We start from the raw sequence: 26,048 nt of genomic DNA on the forward strand, positions 1-26,048 counted from the left end.
TATTTTACAAAGAGAAGCTTGTGACATGAATACGAGCACAAATTCCCTCCATACTTCCGAAATGCTGTCGAGCTGACCACAGTCCCGCGAATGAGTGTAGTACGGAGTGTGTATTCTGAGATGAGTTGAGGGGATAGCGATCCACAATCCCTTAATTCTTGCCCAATGTCTTCTCCCCAGGAAGAGTTCAGACAGAGTACAAGTAGTTTGAGGACTGTACAACGGATGGCAGAGTGGGCGGGTGGCCGCTTGGTCGGTCGTGTTTTTGTGCCCAGGCTCCCATTTCCGTGTATCATTCGGATGATAGATGGTCAGTTCGGGTTGGTCTAGAAGGACAACACACTTGAATTCTTCGATGGAAAACATGGGTGTCCTCCATCGTGGGGTGCGATACATTATTCTACATACGAGCAAGAAGGGACATCGCCGTCTCGAGGTGTCTCGTGTTTGTGTCCTTCTCGGCAGAGGGATCCTGGTTTCAGGTGGATACCAAGCCGCGCCCTTTAGGGGTCGACAAGAATGAGATTCGGCCTCATGCTCGGCTAGCGAAGTGCTTCTCTTCTTTTGTCGCTGAGAGACGGGACTCAGATCTGAATCTGATTGCAAGAGTGGTTTCCTGGAAATCAGGGATTGTAGATCACGGAATTCAGAAAGCCACTCCATGATGAAAAGGATCCCGAACGATTCGCGGTAAGTCCTCCACGACGAAAGTACTTGGTAAGCACTTCCCTCTAGCTCTATGACCACTGCCGACTTCGGTGGACCTCATACCTCGAACCGCACGCGGGTCACGTCGCTCGATCACAACATGGAGACTTCTTGATTCGTCGTCCATCGAGTGTTGTGAGAAGTCGAGTGTTGAGCATTCTTCCTTTCGCTATTGATTGGAGCGAGAGTCCAGGTGAACAAGAGAAACTCAAACACTCGACCGTGTAGAGCTGCACAGTCAGCTGCTTGAACTAAGGCCGTGGAAGCTCATTTCTAACTTTCCGATTCTATGGGGAATTCCACCCCTCCGGGTCGAATTGTAGACCTTGCCTCTCCGACAGAGTCGACTCTCACTCACCCAGTCAGTCTCCTTAAGTGGCCTTTCGGAAAATCGACTAGATTCGGGGAAGATTAGCGCGCGGACGAGGACGTCGATTTGTACCAGTTGGTATTCGTCACCCAAGACGGAGACATCGCAGAGGGCGGCATGAAACTCGAGAATTCGCGGAAAGACATGAGGAGTCTTTCCTTGAAGGAACATTCGAGACGAGTTCCCACATCTCCCGATTAATTAAGAATTAGCATTGCGGAAAAAATTCCAAAGGATGATTGTGCCGTGATGCTGCAGCTGGAGATGATGTGATTTGTTCCTCGCCAGCGGGCGGGAGATACCGTCCGTCGGCCTTGAGGGGGGAAGCTCCCAACATCCGAATGAAGCAACATCATAGAGATATCAACGACTGTACATGACTTTTATTGGAATCCCATTAATTGATTAATTATTATCTGATCGAAAAATTCCGGAATTCCTTCCAAGCTGACGCGCGACTCCCGGAGGAACTTGTCAAACACGCACACTCTCATCGATCTCAGGATACAGTACATTGTGGTCATACATAACTCGCGGTGACAGCAGAATATAAAGCGCATTCCGTTACATATCCTAAGTCGCCCCGCCTCACAGGCGTAATCGGTATATACAACGTACAGGACATTCATCAGCGCTGATAGGGAGTCGATCTCTCATTCAAATCTCAGATGAAATACTCGAAGCTCATGTGGGATGGTGGGCTTTCGATCGATAATTTCCTTGGTCGTGGTCTCGGTCTCGTGGAACTTACCCTCTCGCACCGATTCATCGTTCAATACCATCTTCCAGGAAGAGCACCACCCGGGACGAGGACCGTAAAGCCGCCATACGCGTGTGATTCCGCTCGCGGTGCTGAGAGTAATCAAAGATCTACTTTACATTTCAATTCGTCGTCTCCGACGGACGTCCCGGGGAATCTGAGGTATTCGCGAAGAATTCGGCCAATCGTCGAATTCTCCGAATGTCTGACTGCAGGAGCAGCCCACCATCCGGAAAAGATCCACGTCCTGACTCTCGGAGGATGCGGGTAGATCACCGCTCAGGCTACGATTTGGGAACGGAAGAAATTCGTGTCTGGACGTCGCTCGAGATCAGGAGAGTGAGGACGTCGAGAACTCGACACCTCATACCAGAGACAAGAGAGATGAGCTGCTTGTATCATTGAGCGCCAGGGGAATCGCGGAGGGAAAGGCAGGGAAGCAATTCAGTGCGATCAATGCTTCCTGAGGTCAAGTACTTTCTTCCAAGTTGTGCGTACTGAATTCCGCGTCGCAGGGAGTCAATGAACTCGAAACCTAATCGAAGTCATCTGTTGGCCCCATCCTTACAGACGAGTACACATTATTTGCTTGAAAATACGGACCGCGCATTGGGTAGGATGTCCCACTTGGTGCTCGATGAGCTCGACCGTGGGTCGCGCGATCCATTTATTTCGAAACGACAAGTTTTATAGAGCGTTTGAGAAGAAGTCATCAAAGAGGAGGTCAGCAGAAACCCCCGCCCCTTCACCGCCGCCATCAGATCGAGGACTATTTTGGAGTTCGGAATGGCTCAACTGCCGAATGACATTGCGACCGTCTGGATCGGACGACGCAAGTGTACAGCTCGCCGCCGTTAATGAGCGGTCATTTGGAGATGCTCGGAGGGCTATTTTTCCGAATCGAAGCGAATCATTTCCCGCGCTGCTTCTCCAGGATCCCTTCCGTTTCTTTATTCGTCGTTTCATTAAGTTGTCCAGCCAGAGACTGTTCAAGGAGTCTCAATGTGCGTGAAGAGCGTTCCTGCTCTCTTACTCATACCGGAGGCCCTAAATGCGGGATGAGGATAATTCCCGAGACTCCGGTGGCCCTTCATGACCGAGACGTTCGCCCCTCAGGATGACCGTTACCGGAAGCAGCACTCAAATCACATCGCTGCCCGTAAGAGCTCCATGGAATGACGGTATTCCTCGCCTCGCGGAGATCACTGTGTACAGAAGAGCGTATATGCGGCGGTGCCGAAGTCCGAAGGTGACTGCCTCAGGATACCTAGTTTCCCTCCATCCCGAGCTTCTTACGCAGCATCTGCGCCAATGGTTTGCATTTGTTCCCGGCCATTATTACCTGCTGGTTCTTCTTTGGATACATCCGTATTTACATTCATATAGGCATATTCTGTTTGCGTCTCTCACAGATCGTAGTCGGTAGTCGTTTCTTGTGGCCGTAGGTGAGCCCGGAGGTGAAAACGGAGCCGATTGTCACGGCTTCATCACCTTGAAAAAGTATTGAATTCTCTCATTTTTCCCCTCTCCAAGAGAATCTCATATCCTGCCTCGCGCTCGGTCCTCCCTCTTATTACTGTACGTCGTCCTTTCGCATTGTCTTTGCAATGAGCTCGCTCCAAGGATTCCTCTCGACATCGCTCTAAAAGCTGTGTCCCGTCGCTGTCGAATAGTATCCGATCGGGCTCCGCAATCCAGCACCGCTCGGAGCAGGCATCCCCTCATCCAATCGTTTCATTTCAGCCGTCCTTGACTAATTGCGTAAGACTCCGGAATCTGTCTCATTGCGATTCCGAATCAGTGACCCCGGAGAATCACCGGGGCGATCCCTGATTGCTCCTATTTGAATTTCTCTGTTGATCCTCAGAATGAAGCGCCGACGTTCGAGTCAACGACAACGTTCGAAAACGGCGGGAGCTTCTGCGCAGCATGCGCCACAGAAGTCCGATTTCTGTCTCGACAGGAGTCAGACTCTGACTTCTGACTCGTCAGCGGCGGCTCTTGTGTTGAAGATGTTCAGAGTTTCTCCCCTTGCGAGGTGCGAAGACTTTCTGAGTGAGAACTCGAGGGATAGACGGCGCGAGTTTCGAGAGGCAGAGGGACCCGAAGTCGGTGAGCGGCGACTTGAACGTGGTTGGAATCGTCGATTATTATAGAAGTCCGCTCACTTCGATCCGCAGTAGCTGCAGTAAAGGAAGCAGCAGTTGGCAACGGACGCAGACACAGAGTAGGAACGCAGGTGGGTCGGTGACTTGGCGAAGCCTTTAGCTGAACAAGCTGCTGTGCTGCCAAGTCGATCCGGAGAGAGCAGCTGCCGCGGCTCCCGCCGTACTGCTGTGGTCTATCGAAGGGACTGTCTGTCTGCCTGCCTGCTTCGGTGAGTTGGTCCTGGCGTTCATCCATCCGTTTGATCGTCTGAGTACATTCAAAGATGGGCCACGGTCAGTTTGGCAACTTGTTCCTGTCGCAGTTTGTTCTCCAGCAGTGCGTAGGGTAACGACGCCGCCAGCAACATGAACGACAGTATCAACACCGAAAACGAGAAACAAAGCGTATCCGAGGCGATGAACGCAGCCGATAGTCCCGCGAAGTTGGCCATGAACAGCACGGCGAACGGGGGTTCCCACTTCCAATGGAAGGCACCGCTTATGTAAGCTGCAACGAAATTCAATGTTAGTGACGCTCTATTGAATCATCGTGTCGTTGTCCTCGCTTAAACTAAACATTGTTCGTCATGCAGCGAAACTCACTTATCATAAGGGTTTCCCAAACACCCGAACAGAAGCCCCATAGGCTCGAGACGATGTAGAACAGCGAGCTGCCGGCCAAGTCGCTCTGGGGACTCCAAGAAGACATCAAAAGAAGCATTAACGCGTTCAGGAGCAACGTCGTGAATACGAGAACGGGTCGATTGATTTCGTTCGACCAGGACAGAAGAACTAACGATGTGACCAAGTGGAACACGGCCGCGAGGAGAACGAGGAACGATAGCGAGTACAGCGACGGCGTGCACGAAATGTACAGCTGAAAGAAGAAAAAACTATTTTCACCCCGGTGATCTCTCCAATTGATTTTTTTGTTTCCTAATAACTGATTTATTATGTGCCCTCCAACATGAGTCTTCGCTCATCGCTCGCGAGAGACTCTGGGTCCGTGGCGCGATCGCGATGAAATTCAAAATCCATGTATACGAAGACCGGACATGCTGGGTATCGAGGGAGCCGACGCCTCCCGGAATTCTTCCCTCCAGCTCGGAGGTTGATTATTATTATCTGAGCGTGTCCGAGAGAACTGAAAACCGGAGCTCGCGTGAACAGAGCGTGAGGTTTCTCGCTTCCGCCCCTCTTGTTTGCGATGTCTGAAGTTCATGTGAGAGTTTGTAGTTCCTCTACACGAGGGATTATTCCAGCGGGAAGAAACTCTGGAGGCACGTATCAGCCCGACGGCAACTCCGGCGTCGTCGTGTTTGCTCGAATCACCCCGAGACGTGTTTGTCGACCGCGCCATAATCTTTTATTCAGCCACTGACGATGGAAACCGAAGCCATCGACATGGAGACGTGTCGCAGCGATGGATGCCCAACCAAGCTTCCGTCCTCTGTCTCCGTCTTATTGCTGATGGCCGCACGAACGCAGTGAGAACGGAGAGTGGACCGAGCCGTCGACCAAACGAAAGAAAAGGCAGCGGCCCACTTACCAGACGACGTGACCGCTTCAGCGATGGGCTTCTGGCCGCACACTGCATGCTTGTATCGACCGGGTCTCGCTCCACTTTCACTTTGCGGTCGTCGAAGCCATCTCCTGCTCTCTACTCATGTATTGAGTGGCGCCCGGACATGATCGCCTTGTTTAACGTTGACTCACTGCTCTCTCCGCGAAGTCGTCTCCGACGAGGAACTTCGGGGGGCCTGGACGTTGATGATACGCGAGCCAAGGCGAATGACATACACGACACGTATCTTTCTCAGTCGCGCGATTCTAGGCATGTGTTGAAGAGGGCTGCTGAATTGACTGTCTATGCTGAACCATACGCAGGGAATGCGGATATCAGCGTACTCGTGATGTCTGCGACGGAATGCACCTGCAGCTTGAGCTCCCATCAGCTCACAGGGGCCCGAGCGAGTTCCCGAGGGATTGTTTACTCACTGTGTAACGGAATTAATGTGGGTTTAAACAGGGGAGGGGACCCGTGCGGAGCTCCATCCCCCTCCCGCGGCTCTGAGAAAAGACTAATCCTGTAAAGCGTCGACTGATTCAGACAGTCAGCAAGTGAAAAACAAGCGGACGAGATCGAGAGAGCGCGGTCAGACTGCCAGCTTGAGAAGGAATTAAGAGGTTTCTTCGCTCCCGCATCGCTCGAGTCGAGGACCTCCAGACAGTCATTTCGAATCGTGGAACGCTGACATGATTCGTGAACACACGGACTCCCGCCGGATTCCGATGCTCGCAACTAGCCCTGAGCTTGTTCTTCATCCGATCGATACAGTCGATTGACGCTCAGGTACTCCTTCGGAAAACTCGAAGGACAAGAATAACTCACTCGAATCCGAATCAGACCGATAGGGACGTCGATCGATATCGTTCGAAGGAGAATTATTTCCCGCGTGACATTCAGGAGGTTCTCGCGCATCTCGAGACCCCCAGCGATACATCGAAACGGCTGATGGAGCACAGAAAATAACGTGGCGTGACCTCGCTTTAGCAAACCGTGTTCTGTCCTATAAAATTCAAGCGAAGCTCCTGGAATTGGTCGAGGCGCCGAGCGACAGGCGACCTTTTCGGGTAGGGTCCAAATGTTCACGACGCGGTGCGGATTCCTCAGTAGGCCTGCATTCCGCGGCAGCCCGCCGCATGGGACGAAACCGTGCGGTATCTTCTGCTTGTCCAGGGGAGTCACCGGCGGGGAAGTGAGAATACCTCTGTATCGCGCTGCTCGTGATGATACGCACCTGAGTGAAATCAGCGTTCAGAACGCCTTGTTGTAGTCCGGAGAAAAACGCCATTGGAATTAAAAGGTGTAATCGGGGATCTGCAATAGCTCTGCCGACAGCTCGGAGGCACCGACCGCAAACAGCTTGTTCGAGCGGGTCTTGATATTCGAACATCTGGAAAGAAATGAATCCCTGTGATTATGAAGATTCTGTATTATTATTTATCTTACTTATTACGAGGATGACGTACTAAACATGAATGGTTCCGTCTAACGCCATGGAATCTACTCAGCTTCCGAGGGATCGGACGGTCTTCGGATCACGCGGAGAGCTTGATCCGATTCGGAAGACGAAGTTGCAACGCTCAGAAAATGATCATGACATGTCAGAACATGACGAGCTCAGGAAGCGAGCGCACGATAATGGCCTTTTTCTCTTTTCTAGCCAGTCGGTGGAACAGGCCGGCGCATCGCTAATACGAATCGCGTGCCCCTGCGACATCGCACCACGCAGAGAGGAGACGCAGGAGCGAAAAAGACAGGAACGGGACGGGTGTCGTTCCGTCTTTCGCGAGAGACGGGGCATCTCTTTTATGGTGTTTGTCCCCCTGCCCATCCGCAAGACCCACCTTTGTTCCCTGTGCAGAATCCGACTGCAACCCTTGGCATGGCGAATGGAACCCACCTGGCTCGCTTTGAAAAGCGGGGTCCTTTCTCTTTTCCGGCTCGTTTTTCCCTCCTTTTCGCGTCCCTCGAATTCCCATTTTCTTACCCTGGCTGTCCCGCTTCACCATTTTCTTTCCGAACCGAGTTCCCTACCCTATTCGGTTTTTTTTTTCGACTCTAGCGGGTGCCAAGCCGGCGGCCCTCCGCCCTCCATTCTTTCTCCTCCACGAAGAACAGGAGAATCAGAACGAGCTCGCTAGCTGCTCGCGAACGGTTATACGCGAGTCGATTTCCCTTACAGCCGTTGCTGCTAACTTTCCTTCTCAACTCAATTAGCTTTGAGTGGTTGGCTAGGCCCGACTACGACGTCTTCGCTCGTTGCTGCCGCTGCTACTCAAACCACTGACGAAAGACTACCGCCCAGTGCTCGTGTCGAAGGCGCGGATCCGCAACGAACCTCAACCCGCATCTGACAATTAGGGAGCTCCGATCGGAAGGACGCTGCGCGGGAGAGACACAGCCGGAGTGATTAGAACGGTCGTGTCGGGAGCGTGAAGCAGCGGCGGCGCAGCGTGCATGAGTACGTGCAGTTTCCTTGAGAGAGATTCTGCCCATTTTTGTCGTCCGGCGTTCCATTCAGCGAGGAGCCTCGAAAATCCTGAAAGTATTATAGCGGTCGGAGCGTTTTTTCCAGACGACCCGAACACCGCCCACTTCGAACAGCTGCTATGCATGAGGGAGACCTCCGAGAAAACGACGTTGGCAATAAGTATGTATGCGCAAAATTGAAAATTTCCCACACCCATCGTCAGCTATTCATCATATTTTGGCCACGATCTCAGCCGTCCGTGTTTTGTCGCTCATCTGTCTAGCCGCTCGCCGAGATCGGTTCGGGATGCGGATTCCGGCCGATTGCTCGTTGTCATTCTACCCGGAGAAGAGATCGATTTCGGTTAAATTTTGCTCACATACATATCTTCAATTGGCTCCCTCTCCTTTCCCCGGATAGGATCCCGGACGCCGACTCAGGAGATGCGCGACTCGCCGACCAGCGAGGCAAGAGGCAGGTCGGTTGGCAAACGCGGCGGACAAGGCGACCGTAGCGTGCTGCTTTATCTCCGTTATTAAGCTCCCTTGGCGTTCAGTTCCTTTTTATGCAAACTCTGTGCAAACCATGACCGTGCGCATCCATGGCGAGTCTTCAAGGACGACACACTCGCTCACTAACAACGGCGCGGTGCACGGAAGGAGAATGTTGACAGCATCAGGAACAGCGCCGCCGCCGACAACAACAACAAGAGAGATTGTCGACAACAAATTTTCAACCAACTCTAGTAGTGTGCCAAAGTTAAGCCTGACTGGTTGCTGAACGGCGGTCCGTCGCGACAGCATCCCGCTCCAACAGGATATGACGCTGTTCATCAGTGGCGCCGGAAAGCGACGACTGGCAAGCGAAAATGGGAACAACGGGAAGCGAGCAATCATGGCGCCGCTCGGCTACTGGCGTCGGGGAACTTGTCGCTCTTCCCCCTGAGGACCCGTCGTCGTAAGGTTCCGCTAGCTTTGTTGCGTCGCCGATGTCGTCGTCATCGTCTCCGATGCTACGGAATCCTCGGACGACTCCAAGGACGATATGCTCGTTGAGTCACATGACGATCGTTCATTATCGTTGAGGTAAGCAGTTCCAGACATCCCGTCGTCGGCGTGGCGGAGCGATCGTTGTCGATAGTCGCGGGAGACGGTCGGCGGCAATGTCGTCGGCCGAACAGCGAGTCGGCTAAAAGTGTCGAGCCGATGTTATTGACGATTGTGTTCGCAATCAACGACAAAGTCCACGACCTGGGTTTTTTCCAACCTCGTGAGCACCGATGGGTTGCTTTTGCTTTCGGCGAACGTCCGAACGTCAGCCGATGGGAGCATGGTCGAGAAAAATTCGGCTGCGAGAATTTCCTGAGAAGGAGGATCTCCCAGAAGAACAAGGAGCAGCACGTTTTCCGGAGCCATTCGGCCGGAGGGCCAGAGCGGAAGATACTCATCGTACGCGGTCTTCCTCTGAGCTCACAAACTCATTCGGGATCACGGATCCAATATAATATGTGGAGATGCCGTATAGAGGAAAGCGATCCGATCGATCTCTTTCTTTTGACGGAAGTCGTATCTACGGCATTTTTCTCCCTCGAAGGGATCGAGAGTTTGTTGCGCGCAACACGATCCCGTCTCACTCTCGATGGAAATCGTGTAATCCACTCGAGGCATCTCTCCTCAGAATCTCTCGTGTCCACATGCCCAACTCGATTTGCCGAGTGAAGTGTAGGACAACATCCTATTCGAGCTATCCATCGTTCGATCGGATCGAGTTTGGGCCTCGCGAGCGAAATACGAGACCGAGGGCAAAGCACTTGCGGCTTGCTCGTTGCTTGTTGCCGCGCTTTTCCAGTTGTCAAACATCACAGCAACACCCTCGCTCGCACGCCTTTTCGACGAAAAGCGAGCTGTCGAATCGACGAAGAACCCGGTGGTTCTGTCCCGGCCGTCGGTGTTTCCCGAGCGTTTTCGTTTCGAACGCGGTTATTCCCGTGCTTTTTGTCCTGGCTCTCCGTCGATACGGAGAATTTCTCGCTCATTTACGATGAAGCCGACTTAGAGTATGGAGCTCGAGAGGCGAGTTCTGAAACGACCAGATGCGACATTCTGAGGCGAAAAAACACATCATCAACAACAACCGGACGGGGGTGGAGGAGCGCTGCCAGTCAGAGTCTCTTACCAAGCGAGTTCTGTTTGGGCTGTGGGAGGAAGCGCTCTCTGGAACGCTACCGTCGTCGGTGCCAAACTCACAAAGCGATGCTGCCTGGGAGCACCTAGCCGACGGTGGCGAGGGCTTGAGCCGTGTCGTCGAGAAAAAGTTCGCACGCGCAGAACTAGCGCGCAATCGTTGATCCTCGACGACGATTTCAGAACGCTCGACGAATTCGCAACTTCCGAATCGGAGGCGACGAGGACGATGAGCACCAGAACGGAGCGTCAGCAGAAATAGAATCTCTTGCGGGAGCGCAACTATTCCGACCAGTCGAGTTCCGGTACGAGAGTCTCGGTCTCGTCTAGCCTTGCCCGTTCCTCTTTGGAGCCAATCTCTCTCACAAGTCAATGGTCCTCGATATCATGGAACAGGGGGCTTCCACTGCTCTTTGTTTCAGCAGGAAGTACTCGGGGCAGCTCCTTTCAGGTTTTGTCGTGAGGTTGCACTTTTATTCCTCTCCCTCGACTCCTTCGATTGTCTGTTCGATCAATCCCCGAAGAGACCGGGTCCGTCGTTTCTTCTGTCCGAAACGCCGAGACACCAGCTTCAGGGGCGGTCGTCGGATTGCTTCCGTAGCTCTGCTAGCAGAAATTCCTACTTGACGAAGCGGGTAATATCTATTCGGACACAGATCAACTCCGAATGGTCTGAACGAATTCACGACGAGAGCAGAGTCTTCCCGGCTCCTTCTCGGTCGCTTCGCAATCAGGTCCTCTTTTCATCGTTTCGAACCGATTTCCCTCGGAATCCGCATCTCTGATCACTCGCGGTCAGGTCCCGCGCGGCAGCTTGCCGCTCCTACTCCCGCTTGTTCGGGAAGACTTTCACAGATGGGAGAGATCGAGATGGGGTACCGGCGTCGCTCGCCGTGGAATCAGATTTTCGTTTTGATTCCGATTTCGAGCGAAGAATCGCTCCGTCTCGAATCTCAACGACTTTGCCGCGATTTCATCTCGTTCTTGCGTCGTCTTCGGTCCTTATCCATCGGTTCCGTTGTTCTCGTTTCCCTGATCCTTCTGTGCGTTCTTTACCTCTTTCCGTTCAAAGTCGTTCAGCGGCTGCCGCCGCCGCCGCCGCCGCGTAATTGGAGTTGGAGCAGAAGACGACTCCGCATTAGCTCACTGTGGCGCGAGGGCAATTCTAGAGCAGAAGCATCCACGGAATCAGCATCCTGTGACATTGGAGAAATCTCTTCGGACCTCGCTGCCCGAGCTTGGACTCCTCCACAAGCCGACTCTTATGAGACCGACTCACGTGATCTCGTTTGCTTTCTCCGGAGTAGTCGGGTCGTTCATCGATCTCGAGTCACGGTTTGCAGAGCAACAAAAAAGCTTTCCCGGAAGAACTTGTCATCCAGGAGCTAGAGCTAGAGCTAGAGTCTGAAGCACACGAAGCAACACCGTCGACGCTTTGGCATATACCACGGCTGCCAGAGCTCGCTTGAAGAGTCGAAAGTAATTTTTTTTAATGTATTGGATTATTTCTCTCACCACTTATTTTGATTCGGATGAAAAACGCTCGGTAGCCGCTACAGCGCCTCTCACACGATTACAGAAGAGCAATTCCCCGACTAATTCATTAGGCCTAATTCGAAGGAGTCAGGAGGATTCGGAGCCCCTCGCGACCCCTGAAGCCTGCTGGGGAGCAAGCGAGCTCGGACCAACGGGGAGCTCGTCAGCCTTCAGTGTTTCAAGCAAATTCCAACAGGAAGGAGATTTCGAACGACTTCGAATCGCGGCCCCGGCATGAGGTACGACACCATTCGATGACAAAGCTTGTCTTCCATATATATAACGCTCCCAGCGGGGTTTATCGCGTCCGAGGACAATTAATCGCCTCGCTAAGGACGGGAGCACCAAGATTGCCGTAGATCGAAGCACGGGATGCCACTTGAGCGGGTGAATTGCGGACAACCGAAAATTTATCGGATAAACATGAGCATGAGCGCGAGCCCATTTGCTCCGAACCGCTGCAGATCGTTCTTACTCTCTAAATTCTCGGTATATACATAATTCGTGTGCGGAGACCTCGCCCGGTGGGCTCCGAGGCGCATATCCATTTTCCTTTGTTCCCGCACGTTGGGCGCTGTGTGTATGTGAAGGTTCGCCGGTCGACCTCATTCGTTGTTTTTCCTCCGATTAATAATTAGTTCTGCAGTGTACGCGGATCCTTCCGTGAAGACGGGGCGTAGGTTACCTCGGTGTTCCCGAACTCCGAGTATCGAGGCAAAAGTTTTCTGAGCGCTCCTTTTCGACTTCTCCTGGGACCGAGTCACACCTTCTGCTAAGCAGATTCTCCACAGGAGAAAATATTCTCTCCCTCCCAGAACTCGGGGCAGAAATCATACTTTTTACCCCCAGCACCTTCGTAGGGAGCTCGATTCGCCGACCTCCAGCCGGTGTTATTTCGTGCGGGCCGTCAATGGATAATCCATTGGAGAAAGAGTCGAATCAGCTCTCCTTCCTGAATGAGCTTCTGTTCGTGCATGAAGAACGATATACGAGCCCGAATTGAATGCGAATATATAACCATAATAAGAATAATACAATATATGATGGTAATGACAGAGAATAATCGGAAGGCTCCATGGAGCCCTTGCAGATAAACAGTTCTTCTGCAGAAAAAGCAGCAGTTAGGACCCCAGTGTTCTCCATGGAGGTCACTTGGCGCTATTCCAAGATTTCAGCGCTCATTGGACGAAATCATTCCAGGAAAATGCTGGCCTCGGAATCGAATCCGAGGCTAAACGGATCGAGCTGCCGCAAACGGAAAGAGAGCTCTGGATGGACATCACGCCGCAGGGCTGTCAGATCAAAAATCTCTTGCCGTCTCGGGGCCGTCGAGCCATGAGATGTGTCCATCCAAAATCACCCGTCTGAGGCAGGGAGCCCGCGAACCGCCAAGCCATTCCTCGTCTTCCCTACTCAGGATATGGCGTCCGAAGACCTCTGATGTCCCTGACCTGGACCCCAACAGAAATGGGCCTGCAATCGTTCCGAGAGACATGTTCTCTTCCCTGAAAAATCCATCCCTGAGAAACTGGCTGTTGGTCCTAGCTGTTGCATTATTGTCAGCTTCTTTTTCGTTTCCCTCTGGCTGTTTTTGTACCTGCGTCGAATGGACGCTACATCGGCGAGCGTCTTGGTGTCTCTCAAAGTGATTCGGAGCGGATTAGATTAAGCTGAGCTTCGTTTAAGGTAGGATTTAGAATGGAAGTCACACGCGAGGAGCGCCCTTTGACGTCGAAGTGCTCAGCCGTTGGAGGTTCAATCCGTCCGATCGAGGAAGTGCATTGTCAGGGAGCAATCAAAAGAGTTCTCCCGATCGAATTACTACTCCAGGAATAGATGGACGCAGGCACGAACTCGATAGAGTGGGCAAGCGTGTGGGAGCACGCCGAGTTATTGGTGGGCATGAGAAAATTCGCTTCCCAATTAGGACTAGAACAGACGGCGATTACCGGAATCGATGCATTTCCCCAGCACGTCAATCGGGAAGATCATATCAAGGTTCCGGATTCGTTGCGGGACCCCTCGTAGCCGATTGCCTTGACATTCCTCATAGATTCCAGGGGAGGTTTCTTCCCGCCGACCAGAAGCCCATACTGACGCGCTTCACTACAACCGTTTATAACGCAGCTGTCGATCCGCCGCGACTTCTCCGCGGGGGAGCGGCGCAGTTAACTCGTCGCTCCTCGAGTCCAGCCTTTCGTATTTCGGTACGACCGACATCCATTCGTTCTTTCCGGCCATTATACGCTGCCTGCCAGCGAGCGGGAAGACGGGTGGGCATCTCCCAAGGGAAGAAAATGCTCTAGCCGTAATGAGACGTGACAATACTGTGTTGCTTCTGCTGTCAAAATACTTCGAGCCGTGGCTCCCCGTCCCGCAACGATGTGGCAAACATTCCCCGCTTTACGCCTGCTTCCCCGCCGAGTCCTCTCGATGTGTATGTACATGGCATGACCATTGATGGCTTGTCGCCGTGCCAGATGCTGCGATGCTCCACGAGCGTGTTAACGACTTCGTTACCACATAGCCGACAACGAGTGCTTCACGTTTACGGCGAGCAACGTTTTCGCCATCTGGAACATCACTTCACCCGCGGCGAATGGGGGAACGAGCGGGCTCACAGGCGGGGAGCGGGCGAGTGAGCGACACGGATGATCACACGTGGGGAATTCTCGAGCGTGCGAGCCCGCGAACGACTGATGACACGCTCAGGTGTCATTTCCACGTGAATTTTGACATATCAGAATGTTCATCGAGAGAGCTCGTTGAGACCCCGAGATACCGACATTGAAGCCAATCGTGCGGATCGGAGTCCGTCTCGAGACTGCAGCTCAGTTCCTACGAATATATCGTCTCATTATAGATTCCCGGCGAACCGGGACGGATGTCGAACTATCAGGCTCAACAGCCTGAAATGTTCGAAGTAGGACCTCGTTATGACGAACTCCTACACGGACTGGTCGGAATGGGGCGTGTTGTCCGAAGTCAGTTGTGTCCGAACATGGGCTCCGAGACGGGACGGAACGTGAGAATCGTCGGAAGCATCGCTGCAGCCTTTCTCACTTAGCGTATGTGTGCGAAAAACCTTGGAATCGTTCAATGGTTTATCGCCTCTGGCCTTCTGACTCACGACGAGGGAGGCTTTTCCGTGCAAATTTAACGCGTGGAGAGGGAAGGAGGGCGGACGGGGAAAAACGTCTGTACTCCCCTCTCGTTCTTGATTCTTCCTGACATTCCGCTTACAATTAATTAGGTTCGATTGCTCTTTTGCGGGAGGCCGATTCGCTGAGCGAACTCACGGGGTTTCCGCACATACCCCGGAGCAGCTCGAGGGACCTTCGGTGGAGGTCTCGAGGTGCGGTGAGAACAATAAAAATGATAATAATCCTCACGCGTCGATTGGAACTTCATAACTCCAACACATCTGGAACATTGCACCCCGCGATGGAGGGATCGGAGGCCCCATCCATTGAAACATATTGAAACTTCAAAATTGGATCCCATAGCTCGTTCCATAGGAGCCTTCCCTGTTCAATGCTGCCGACGCTTTGTTCGAGATGCGACTTTGTTGTCGCTACGAACTCCGCAACAAATGCTAATGCGCGCCTCCGAGCTAGCTCGGGGCGAAAGTCGCGAATTCGTTGCGAGCCTCTCACCTGAAACTTATCCAGCAGAGACATGACCAATGCGATTCCGGTGAAGACGAGACCCAAAAACACCGACACGACGAACAACGAGACCGGCGGTGTGAGAGACAGCCAGAAGTGCGCCGATCCTTTGAAAGCTCTTCCCGGAGAGCATTCCGCCATAATACAATCCAGACTCTGTAATCGGAGGAAAATCAAAATGAGATGAGCTACTGCGACTTCCGCTCGGGAGACGAATCTTTTCCACCCGGGTTCACACGGGACCCTTTCAGTCGGCTATTCTCAATGGGATACCTGCGCCGCGCCGTTTCCCATGCGACGAACATTTAAAGAGGAACAGTTGTCGGCGGCAGAGCGTCGCAGTTCGTTTTTTTTCTCTTTTTTTTTTATAGTGGGAGTTGGGACGAGTCTCGAAGCCTGGAGACTCCTGCCTGCCAGAGCAAGCCTTGAGAGGTCGAGTCGAGGAGCTCACCGTCGTTCTCGGAGCGTCGTCTTCTGCCGTAAAATCGAAATGATAGTGGGTATGCTTGCGCACGTCGTGAGTGCATGCGACCATGAACAGGAGGCAGATGGTACCGATGACTCGGGAGCAGTTGACCAATGCGTAGAACATTCGAAAGAATCGACGTTCCACGCCCGACCTGGAGCTTTCGGTGAGTGTTGCGACCCTGTCAATGAATAAAGAATGTGTTTGCTTTTCTTCTTATTCGGCCGTGCATACGAGATGCTCGCGAGAACGACTCGGTGCGCAGCTTCGCTACCGATCGGCGCCGCGGCGCCGGCGGGAGGGAATCACAGCGAAGGGCTGACTGAGAAAATGGAAAGCGGAAAAAAACTCATTTCTTCCCTCAGAGGAAACCTGCAACACCGCGGGCATCCCGGGAATCCTGGGGATCCAGACCGCGGTCCACGTTCACGTTATTGCCGTCTCTGATGCATTCGCTGTTGATCGTCATGATGATACCATCGTCCGCGTCAGGCAAACGTCCTTGACTCACAAAGTGGACTATTGTCAAAGAAATTACTCGGGCGTGGCCGAACTTGTATACGCACAGAGACACTCGTGCACACGCAACTCCAAAGCGTACGGTGAGCGGAGTTGTCACACGCATTCCTCCAATCGAAGCACGCCTGCGACGCGACGTTGATATCCGCCCTAGAGCCGATCCGAGTGAACACGCGCAGGCCTCAGGGAGCGTCATGGAGGCTAAAAACTGGCCCCACGTGCGGCTCAAGGGACGACACGAGTCCTGCGAGCAGGTGACGTAAACTCCTTCTCAAGCTCCGATCGATCGCGAATTTATCCGCAAGACATTCACTCCCCCTCGTCGTTGGATACCCAGTGATCGGCGGTATACGGATCGAAACTCACCGTCCGACGAGATGCATCAGGAAAGAAGTTTGCGCTGAGAACAACGGACCGAGAGTAGAGCCGGCCAGAAGCGCCGAAGGGTATAGGGTAAAGTGCTTCGGGTAAAAGAACGTTGACACGTATACAGCCAGCGAAACGAACGATACCACGATAGCCCACGATGGAGATAAGTGCTGGACAAAGGCTGGCGCGTACCAGCACGACACGGTGCCCATCCCGTACAGCAGGGCTAGACTGCGGATACCTGCGGGAAAAAAAGGGAGGATGTGAGACAAGTCGATCAAGTTCGCCTCTAGCGGTATCTGCATGCGTTGAACCTACAGTCCGCTGACGATCAAACATTCGCTCTGACACACGAGACCACAGCAAGGAGGTGCCTACATCGGGGAAGCTGTCCGAGATCGGAGAGAAACCGCGAAGTCACCCGGACTGGCCGGAAAGCAGCCGCGTTTCGACTGGAGATGTAAGCTGCCCGCTTGGCCTCCTGTGAACCCATTCCTCATGTGGGGTCTCTAGATGCCATTTATCCACCGGGATGACACTTCGGTCTCCGAGGGAGTTCCCCGCTCGCCGAGTCTAACGTATTGCCTCAACTTTTCTTCCTTCGTCCCTCCGTCGCCCCTCCCCACCGGGCTCACCAGTCGCATCACAAGGATAAGCAAGACTGACCGACCAACTGACTGACTGACAAGAGGAGATGGTCATCAGAGGGAGCATGACCTAAGGAGGCCTAGTGCAGCTGCTCTACCTCGAGGATCAGGATCTTCAGCCGTCGCACGGGGGATCGTCGAAGTTCGGACGCGATGCATGGACGCAGGCGGAAGTCCATAGAACATCATGAGGTGAATCGGTATGACTCGGCGAGCGAGCGATGCAATACCAAAGGAAGCTACTCGAGAATCGCTCTCGGGCCAAGGACACGGATTCTCGCGGATTTGGCGGAATTTAGGCCAAGCATTCCTGGTGCCATCGCTCCAATTTCAGGCAAGTCGACGAGGTGGCCGCGTTTTTATAGACGCTCGGCCCATTGTGGTCCGCTCATAGGCCGGTTCTCTTCAACGGACACGTGCGAACTTGTTCTCCACGGCCAGCTGAACATCGCGCGATGTCATCAGCGTCAGAGACAGATAGTGATCATACGCGATCCTATTGGTGATGAAGACATCGACGACCCAGCGGCGGCGATGATGTTGATGTCAGCACCGCCTGGGCCGAGCAGCAACATTGTTCCCGTTCGCGGATGGCTTTGGCGCGAATCAGCGGCACGAGACGCTCTTCCGGAGCGGGAATTCTTCGGAATGTTGCAGAATCGCAAAGAGAAACTCTTCGAAATCCGTGGTCTGGAAACCGAGGCGGATGGGTGCGGAGTTCCCGGAGTGGTCGATGATGGACGGAGTAGAAAATAGTAAATTTTTGTTGGGACGCTACCAGTAACCTCGGCAATGAAAAACAAAAGGAATCCGCGCAGACGACCGAGTCCCAAAATGAGGAAAAACGGACGGATCAGGGGTATAAAGTTCCGCCAGCTGTAAAAGGCGCTCTAAACGCTACCTGAAAGTTCTTTATACGCCTCCAATGTTTTCTGTTTTGGGGTTCCTGTCAGAGCTGCTCCTTCTACTGGATATCTCCGCTTTCGATCGATTTCGATAACTCTGGGACAATCGTGAGACAATGAGAGAGAAACGAAGACAGTGAAGGAGAATACATGCTCTCCCCATCGGACCATGTTCAGGATTCCAGCCGAAAGGATTACTCGATTCGTGATATTGGCTCGTGCTCATTTTTTTCCCGGCGAATGCCCATCGTTACCGAGTTCAGCCGTCCGACGACACGTAAAATGCTTTCCGCGGGATTTGCATAGATGCCGTACTCTCCTGGAAGCGCTGACTTACCGAGCCCGCTCTCGATGAAAAGCGACGTCTGAATGTAGTGCAAACAGTAGAAAGGGGCGAATACACACGTAAAAGCGAGCCCTAGAAGCAGAACGCTCTTCAGGATGACACGTTCGATATATATTGGGTTGAGTTTGCGCGACGCATTACTTTTTTCCACCGACACACTGCTCGTCCTCGATGTTCCCTGAAACCGAATGAGAAAATGCTTGAGTAAAATGTCGGTTATCGGGTCAATTCACTTAATTCCTAACCACACCACAATTCTCGAATTCTTGCTCCAGACTGTCATCTCCGAAATGTGTCGAGGCTAGGCTGCACGACGAGCTTTCACTTCCGAGGTCAATCCCGGTCGACGGCTTCATTTATGAGAAGCTTCATCACCGAGAGGGATTCCGTTGGACGGGCTTCGAAGTCGCGGTAAATGCAATCGACCTCCAGTCCCCTCTACTCCGCTCGTCCCGACTTGGGCGTCTGCGTTGTGTTGTCGAGTTTTGTTCGTTCCGGCATATCCACTCGGATCTCGCGTGCATTATAATGATATTATACGATTATCGGTACGAGCGTCGAATGAATCTCTGTCGTCCCCTTTCGAACCGGAGCTCAACAGACGATGTCCCCGCTCACTTCACACGTAGAGTCTTTGTCGTCGTCGTCGTTCGTTCGCCGTCTTTCCCTCCGTCAGGTTGAGTCGCTTGACGTTGAACAGACCGCTCGCCCGCTCACTCACCGAACGCTGCTAATTGTGTTGAGCGACCCGATGGCATCTGTGAGAGCTCCATTGTGGAGCGCTTAGCGGATCCGCTGGCTGGTGGATCGTCGTTCACCCGCGGGTCGTCTTGCCGCCCTTAAGTTGCCGAGGGCCCTATCTAGAGCCGTCTCGTCTGTAGGAAACCTCTGTGTACGCAGTGCCTACACACGATACAACATTTTGGAGCTGTCAGAAAGGCATTATGCACGGCTCCACACTCGGGAGCTTCTCTCATGTTTACTGAGAGCAGCGACGATGCAGAGCAAGCCAGAAGCAAAGCAAGAACGTTCGAGGTCGCGGAGCTGTTGCCCAAAAGAGCCGGGAGCGCAGAGCAATTTTCGCGAGGCGAAAATCCGGCCATTACGTCGGTCTGTCATTTGGTCGGATGTCCGCTCGCATTTATGATGCGCGAGAAGCCAACGAAGAAATAGAGGGAATGACGTCTAGCATGGGAAACAAGTCGACTGAATTACTTTCTCTTCCCCTCTGCCTCTCTCTCTCTCTATTTATCCTCTCGCTCATTTTTCCTCTCCGAGCGTATGGAATCGCATCGGAATTTCCTGTCGGAACGGGTCCTAATTTTCCACAGGGCTCGATCGCTTCCATGATTCGGAGTTCCTTCCATATTTTGAGGTTTCTTTCGACCGTATTGCCCGGTTCAGAGAACCGTGAAGTCAACCATATGCGACAGCTGATCGGGCTCATAGTCTCTGGCCCCACGATCAGTGATGGTTTTGCCGCTCTAGACAAGTGATAGATAGTTGAGAAACTAGATGTGGTCTGCTCGGCTGGGCAGGAGATACCAAACATTGTTCAGTGATGATAAACTTCCTCCTGAGTGTATAATCTTTGAGGGTCGCGTGCTCGCCCATGCCTCATTACACGTTCCACCCGTGCCCCGGACGGCGGCAGCGGCGCTAAATTTCATTTCTTTTCGTCGCACTTTCCTCCTTTCTCTTTGCTCGCTTTCCCTTGTGCTCCTATGCTGGAGCTCCACGCCGACATGCCGTGCCAGACAACGTTACGTGGCTCGCCGGCTAGTGAATGAGGCGACGAGCACGTCAAGCCGCCCGATTGCGTCAACTTATTATGCTCTGTGAAGACCTACTCGAGAGCAGACGAATCTGGCATCGCGCCTTTTTTCCCTCGGCGGGGTGCTCTTGCCTTTTTTGTCTCGGTGGTAGCTCGGTCCTTCATTAGCTCGAACCTCCTTGTCGTTGTCCGTTTCCGGCGTACGCTCCCTCCTTCTCTCTTCGGCGATTCCCCCCGTCTTGGCCTTTCGTTTCCACCGGCTAGCAGCGTCAATCCATTTTTTACCGTCCCACCCCCTGCGCAGCTCCCCTCGTGCCCCCTCTTTCCTCCTCGATCCCGCCAGACCTTTTTTTCCGGATACCTCCCGATGCTTTTTTTGTCTTGCACTTGTACTACTTCTGGACCTCGTCCTCAGAAAGCTCTCATGTTTTCCCAGACTTACGAGGCCTCCCATAAATGTCGTTCGCCCTTCTCACATTGAACATCTGCCTCTTCCAGCCAGAGTCTCCTTACAGCCGTTGCGAGCTCCTGCTCCCCCATCTGGCATGTTTTCCCCTGTCGGGTTCCTTCCCATCTCTCGACTCTTTCCTTTTGCATCCTCACTAACGTCACCTACTCACTGGGATTTCGTCCGAGACGCTGGAGGCCCCCATAGTCGAACACCGATTCGACGCCCCTTTGCCCCTTGAATGTATCGTCTTATATGTATTTCCCCGTCAATGGCCTCCAGAATCCCCAAGATAGCCCCCTGTCGAATCCGCCCTCAAGTCGGAGTTGTTCCTCGTCCCTCGCATTCGGCCAGAGCGGAGCTTCCCTCGAATTCTCTGTGTTTTTATCGGCCCGCTCCGCGTTCCGAACACAAACGAATTGGCTCGAAATCCCCGAGCAACGGGATCACAAACACAGTTTTCATCCAATTTCCTTCTCCCGTCTGCTTCGTAAATATCCCGCCTGAGGTGGACGCCCGCGGCGGGACAGACGCCTCGAGGCTGCCGACAGGAGCGGTGCTTTTCCCCACGTTGCATGCTGTCACAAAGCCGGGGCCGAGTCTCCCAAGCGGCAAGAGGCAGATTGCCATCTCAACCCATAATCACAGGGAGTCTTCGGAGACATGGGAACACGCCGCCACCGCCGAATCCGCCAGCAGAGTCGTCGATGCCGCCTCTTGCACAACGAAGTGAGCCGATGGATATGTGTCGCTTGAATACGATCGTTGCGTTTTTCTGTCACGAAAATAAGAGGGAGCCGATGATCCGCGCGGCAGCCGATGATGATTTGGACGGCGGACTAGGATTTCGTTCGAGGTTTGCACTGAACAGGAGAATTGCTTTCCTCTTTCGAGTCCTTTTGTCGTCGCCCCCCGAAGCCCCGTCTCGCTGCAGGCGCTCTTCCAGGAACACTTTGGGAGCACCACTTTGTTGATCGGCTTCACACGCTTACGCCGGACAGAAAAAGTAATGAATGGACGATTGATTAAGCCTCGATGAGCGTCGTCGATTTTTTGCAATGTTCAACAACCGTGCAACTCGGCGCGTGGGAGGTGCATTAAACATTGATTCCGGATGAGATGGACAGGAAGGATTGGAGAGAGAAAACGACGCGCCGGAGGGCCCGAGGACAAGACGCCGCCCGTTGATTGTCTAACCCTTTTATGTGATCACAGGCCGCCCGACTCAGTGATTGGGTGCATACCGAAAGTGTCCCTAGTTAAGTATTGATCCCGCCGTCGGCGTGACAAGTTCCTTCCAACGCTTATGTGCGCTAGCCGCATGCAAAATTCATTACCAACTTGCGAAGTTCGTTGAATTTTACACCGCATTCGTGTTCACACAGAGGCGCCCGGCGAATTTCAAAATAGATGAAGACCTAAATGTTGTATGTACTTGCCTAACGTTGCGGAAAATCCGGTTATCTATTCTCGTGGTGGGGGATTTCCGAAGGAAAACACACCATTTTTCAAGGGGCTTCGAGAAGCCGCTACAACAAATGAACCAAGTTGCCAACCGACCAACCAAACGCGGGGCGGGAAGACGGTCCGCACGCCAGGCTTCTTTTCGCCTTGTGCGACTCATTTGCGGCTTTCATTTTTTATGAGAAGGACCTTCTGTGGTCTCCTCGACGGTCTGGCCTCGTCCCCCGCACGGAAGCTCGAGAGCAGCACGATCGGAGAGAAAACTCCGAGAAACAAGGTTCGAGAGCGTCAGTTGAGAGCGAGAACCGGAGTGGGGGTGCAGGCGAGCGGGGGGGGGGGGTTGCCGATGTAGACCCAGAGCGTACTATGCGCCGCCCGAACTGGATCTGAATCCTATAAGTATGTGGTGGTCATCCCGTATGTGTCAATTTGCATACGCTCCCTCGTCGGGAGCAATATGGAGTATTCCCTGTACGGACTGACTTATATTCCTTTTCGCTCCAGGCCAGGGAGATTCGTCTCGATCCGCTCCGCAGACTCAGTCGAGCACGAGGACGTCGCGTGGCGGCAGGCTCTACAATTAGTCGACGAGTTGAGTTCGCTGGGCAGCGAATAAGATTCGCCGCCTCGTTCATCCCCCAACGTGTCGCGGAGCGGAGGCGCTACGTCCCCGGTCTATTGCATATGAGATTTCCTCTTTCTCTCGTTAGCCGTTCAACAGCTGATCCGGTAGCAGATGTCGGGCTTCGAACATCAGCCGAGTGGACAGTGGCTGCGACCAATCTCCGATCGGGCCAACAGCGATGGTCTTGCGCAAGTCGTCCGCTTCTAAGCCGCTTCGACCTTTGTGGATGTGGAAATATTTTCCTCTGCTCTCCAGTTACGCCGGAGCGGAGAATGGATCGGACATGAGGGGCCGGAATAGCAGCTAGCTACACAAAACCGACGCATGCAGGCGACCGACCGACCAAGCGAGCAAGCAAGCAGCCAGGCGTCCGGGCTTTTGTTGCCGCAAGTGGTTGAATGCTTTCGTTCGGCTAAGGCTTCCCATATGTTTCCAGAGACTGCGGAAAGAACGTTTCTCGCGGATTGCCTCATGCGCATAGTGGGGCATGCGTGCTCCTTGGTGCGCCGGTTTGTTTGTTTGTATATGGGTCTGTCTGTCCGTCTGTCTGTCAGTCAGTCCGCCTGCCCGTCTGTTCCGACAACAAGAAAAACGCATTGTTCCCACTCACCGGCATCGAACACTGAGCTGAATCGATGTAGTTCCTGCACGGCGGAACTTCAAAATTCCTCTGTTCGTAGGAGTAGTCGGTGGCTTGGTATCGCTGCGGCTGGTGTGCCCCGCAATACTGGAGCAGTTGCTGCTCGTCGGACGTCATTTCTGCAAAGCGAAACCTGTTAATATACACGTATGGTGCTCCGAGCTCCTCTTTCAATGCGCGACGTAGCGTGGAAAGAGCTGTGACTATTAGTCTTCGCACCGAGCCCCGTCGAACGCTGGCTCACGCCGATCTCTTCCCTACATTGTGGGCTCGGAGCCGGGATGCTCCCCGGCCCGATCGAAGGCCCAGGTTCGAAGCTCGTCTCGATTCAGTCTCTTCCCGCCTGCGTTCTGCCCTTCTATGCTTGTGAAAAAGGCCCTGTCCCTCTTTTTGCACCGTCGTCGGCGAAAAGAACGCAACTTTTTCGTGAGTATCATTCGCGCAGCTCGTTTTCATGCTAATCTACCGGCTGTGCGATGAATGAGCTCGGAGAAAATGTTTCTGCTTCAGCAGAGTTTCACTTGTTGCCGTTGGGGTCTTCTGCGAATAGATTGGCGAGCAGCGAAGAGCAGATTTTGCCGAAGCTGGATATTAGGCCGGGAATTTCCCGGTGGTGTCGGTGGAACAAGGAGCCACGAGCCGGTGGGCGCCGACCTGCGTCAGCTGTGTCCCTAATCAAATATAAACGAAACGAACAACCGGTGAACGAGCCCTTGATAGGAGAAGGCGATCATCGATAGTCCACAAAGCTAGCAAATTATTATCGTTCGGGAGCGGAACGCGATCGCCGTCGACCGAGTCTCTTACGCACTCATTCGCTTGCAATCGTTCCTCCGAATCGCGATCCAGCAACCGCGAGCAGTACACGGTTAAGACGAGGCACAGAGTCCTTTGTCGCCTATCCCGCGCGCAGGGTCGCGAGTGGGTCCTCCGTGAAATCGGAAACGCAAAACAGCCCCCGCGATCGTGAGAATGGCAGCCGAGCTGGAAATCGTCGTCAGATTCGCCGCCATTTCCGACGTCGACTTCATTGTCTTTCATTTGACCGTTGCAACTTTCGTTGCCGCTCCAATCGCGACTTATGCTTGTAATGGCAAACCCAGTTCCATTACGAAGACGCCAGACGCCCAATCCTGAATCCGTATCCTCGTTTCCGCCCGGGATTTGGCGAGTCGGCGAAGACCCGGAAGAAGACTCGCTTCATCTGGGAGAGACTCGGGGAAAGTCACATTCGACTGACTGAGTAGCTGGCAACTGACTGACTGACTGAGTAGCTGGCAACTGACTGACTGATTGTGAAGGCAAATTAAGTCTCTGGGAAGATGTATTGCGCAACTCGGTCTTGAGTAAGACGAAATCGGGCCTACGACCTGAGCAGAGGATTTCGTAGAGCGATGGGGGATCCGGGATACGACTGACCGCGTAGGTCCGATGGGGCACCGACAAGGTGGCGGTGCAGAATTACGCAACAGAGCTTCCTTCCGGAGCTCGTTGTAAGAGAGAAATTCTGCAGAATAAGTCGATCCGATCATCGAGCGCGCGCGGGTGGGTGTGAGCGATCGATCGACCCTTGTCGACGTTGTCACTTTTTTCCATCGCTCCGGAGTCCTGACATCGCGCGGGAGGGGAGGGTCGAGTAATCCACTGTTTACTCTTGAACTCGGACCCTGGCCCGCGGAGCTCGGATGAATCCTCCCTGTCCTGCCGCGCTCGAGTCACTGACTAACTGAGTCATTCATCACAGGCAATCCCAGCCATTGAACGCCGGCGGATCTCCGGGTTATTTATTACAGCGGCTCTCACCTTACGTCGTTCCGGAGCAAGGTTGAAGCTACGGGAAACCCCGAGTCGGAGAAACAACGGAGCTAGATGGGCCGACGAGTGAGGAAGATACCCGACGAACGAGGAGCACTGGCAGGGGCAAAGAACGCGTTCCTCACACCATTACGGACGGATTTTTCGCGATAAGGCTCAATCACGAATTCACGACAACAAGGTCATCATCCGCGTATCTGAATGCATTCGAGTACGAGGATCTTCGCTCGAAATTTTGTTCCGACTCCGATCGGGAGGAACGCGCTGCGCAGGTGCGCAGGAAATGGGAACTCTGCGGACAGTGTTCAAGTCTTCGAAATGTGAAATTGTCAGTCCATCCTTTCGAGTCAGCGCCGGACGAGTGACGTCGGATATTACTGATGGTGAGTTATATCCGTCTCTCGAGACTTCCTGTTTTTGTTTCCCTGGACTGAAATAGGCCTTCTTGTGCAATCTCGCTGGTCACCCGAATCGTGCACCGAATCGAGGATATCGCCCAGTGGACTCGAAAAGCGCTCTTTATTCGTCGCCTTCGGCAGGATATTTGACCTATTCATATTTCGCGAGACCTTTGCGGAGACTCCCAACTATGGTTCCGAAGAATTTATGCCCAATCTATGT

The 26,048-nt window shown here is 53.3% G+C and overlaps 1 protein-coding gene across 1 annotated transcript; it reads right to left on the bottom strand.

The window, feature by feature from the left end:
• Positions 1-4,263: 4,263 nt before the first annotated feature.
• LOC100909163 (UNC93-like protein) lies at positions 4,264-23,729 on the bottom strand. The gene is made up of 8 exons (XM_003742691.1): positions 23,583-23,729; positions 18,653-18,839; positions 16,761-17,004; positions 15,861-16,056; positions 15,398-15,565; positions 6,787-6,942; positions 4,589-4,862; positions 4,264-4,493 (listed from the first exon to the last, which is right to left on the bottom strand). Exons 1-8 carry the CDS (start codon positions 23,727-23,729, stop codon positions 4,264-4,266), a joined length of 1,602 nt encoding a protein of 533 aa, XP_003742739.1.
• Between the last annotated feature and the right edge of the window lie 2,319 nt (positions 23,730-26,048).

This window comes from Galendromus occidentalis, unplaced genomic scaffold (assembly GCF_000255335.2).
Source record: "Galendromus occidentalis unplaced genomic scaffold, Mocc_1.1 scf7180000077429, whole genome shotgun sequence".
In the NCBI taxonomy this organism is placed as follows: Eukaryota; Metazoa; Arthropoda; class Arachnida; order Mesostigmata; family Phytoseiidae; genus Galendromus; species Galendromus occidentalis.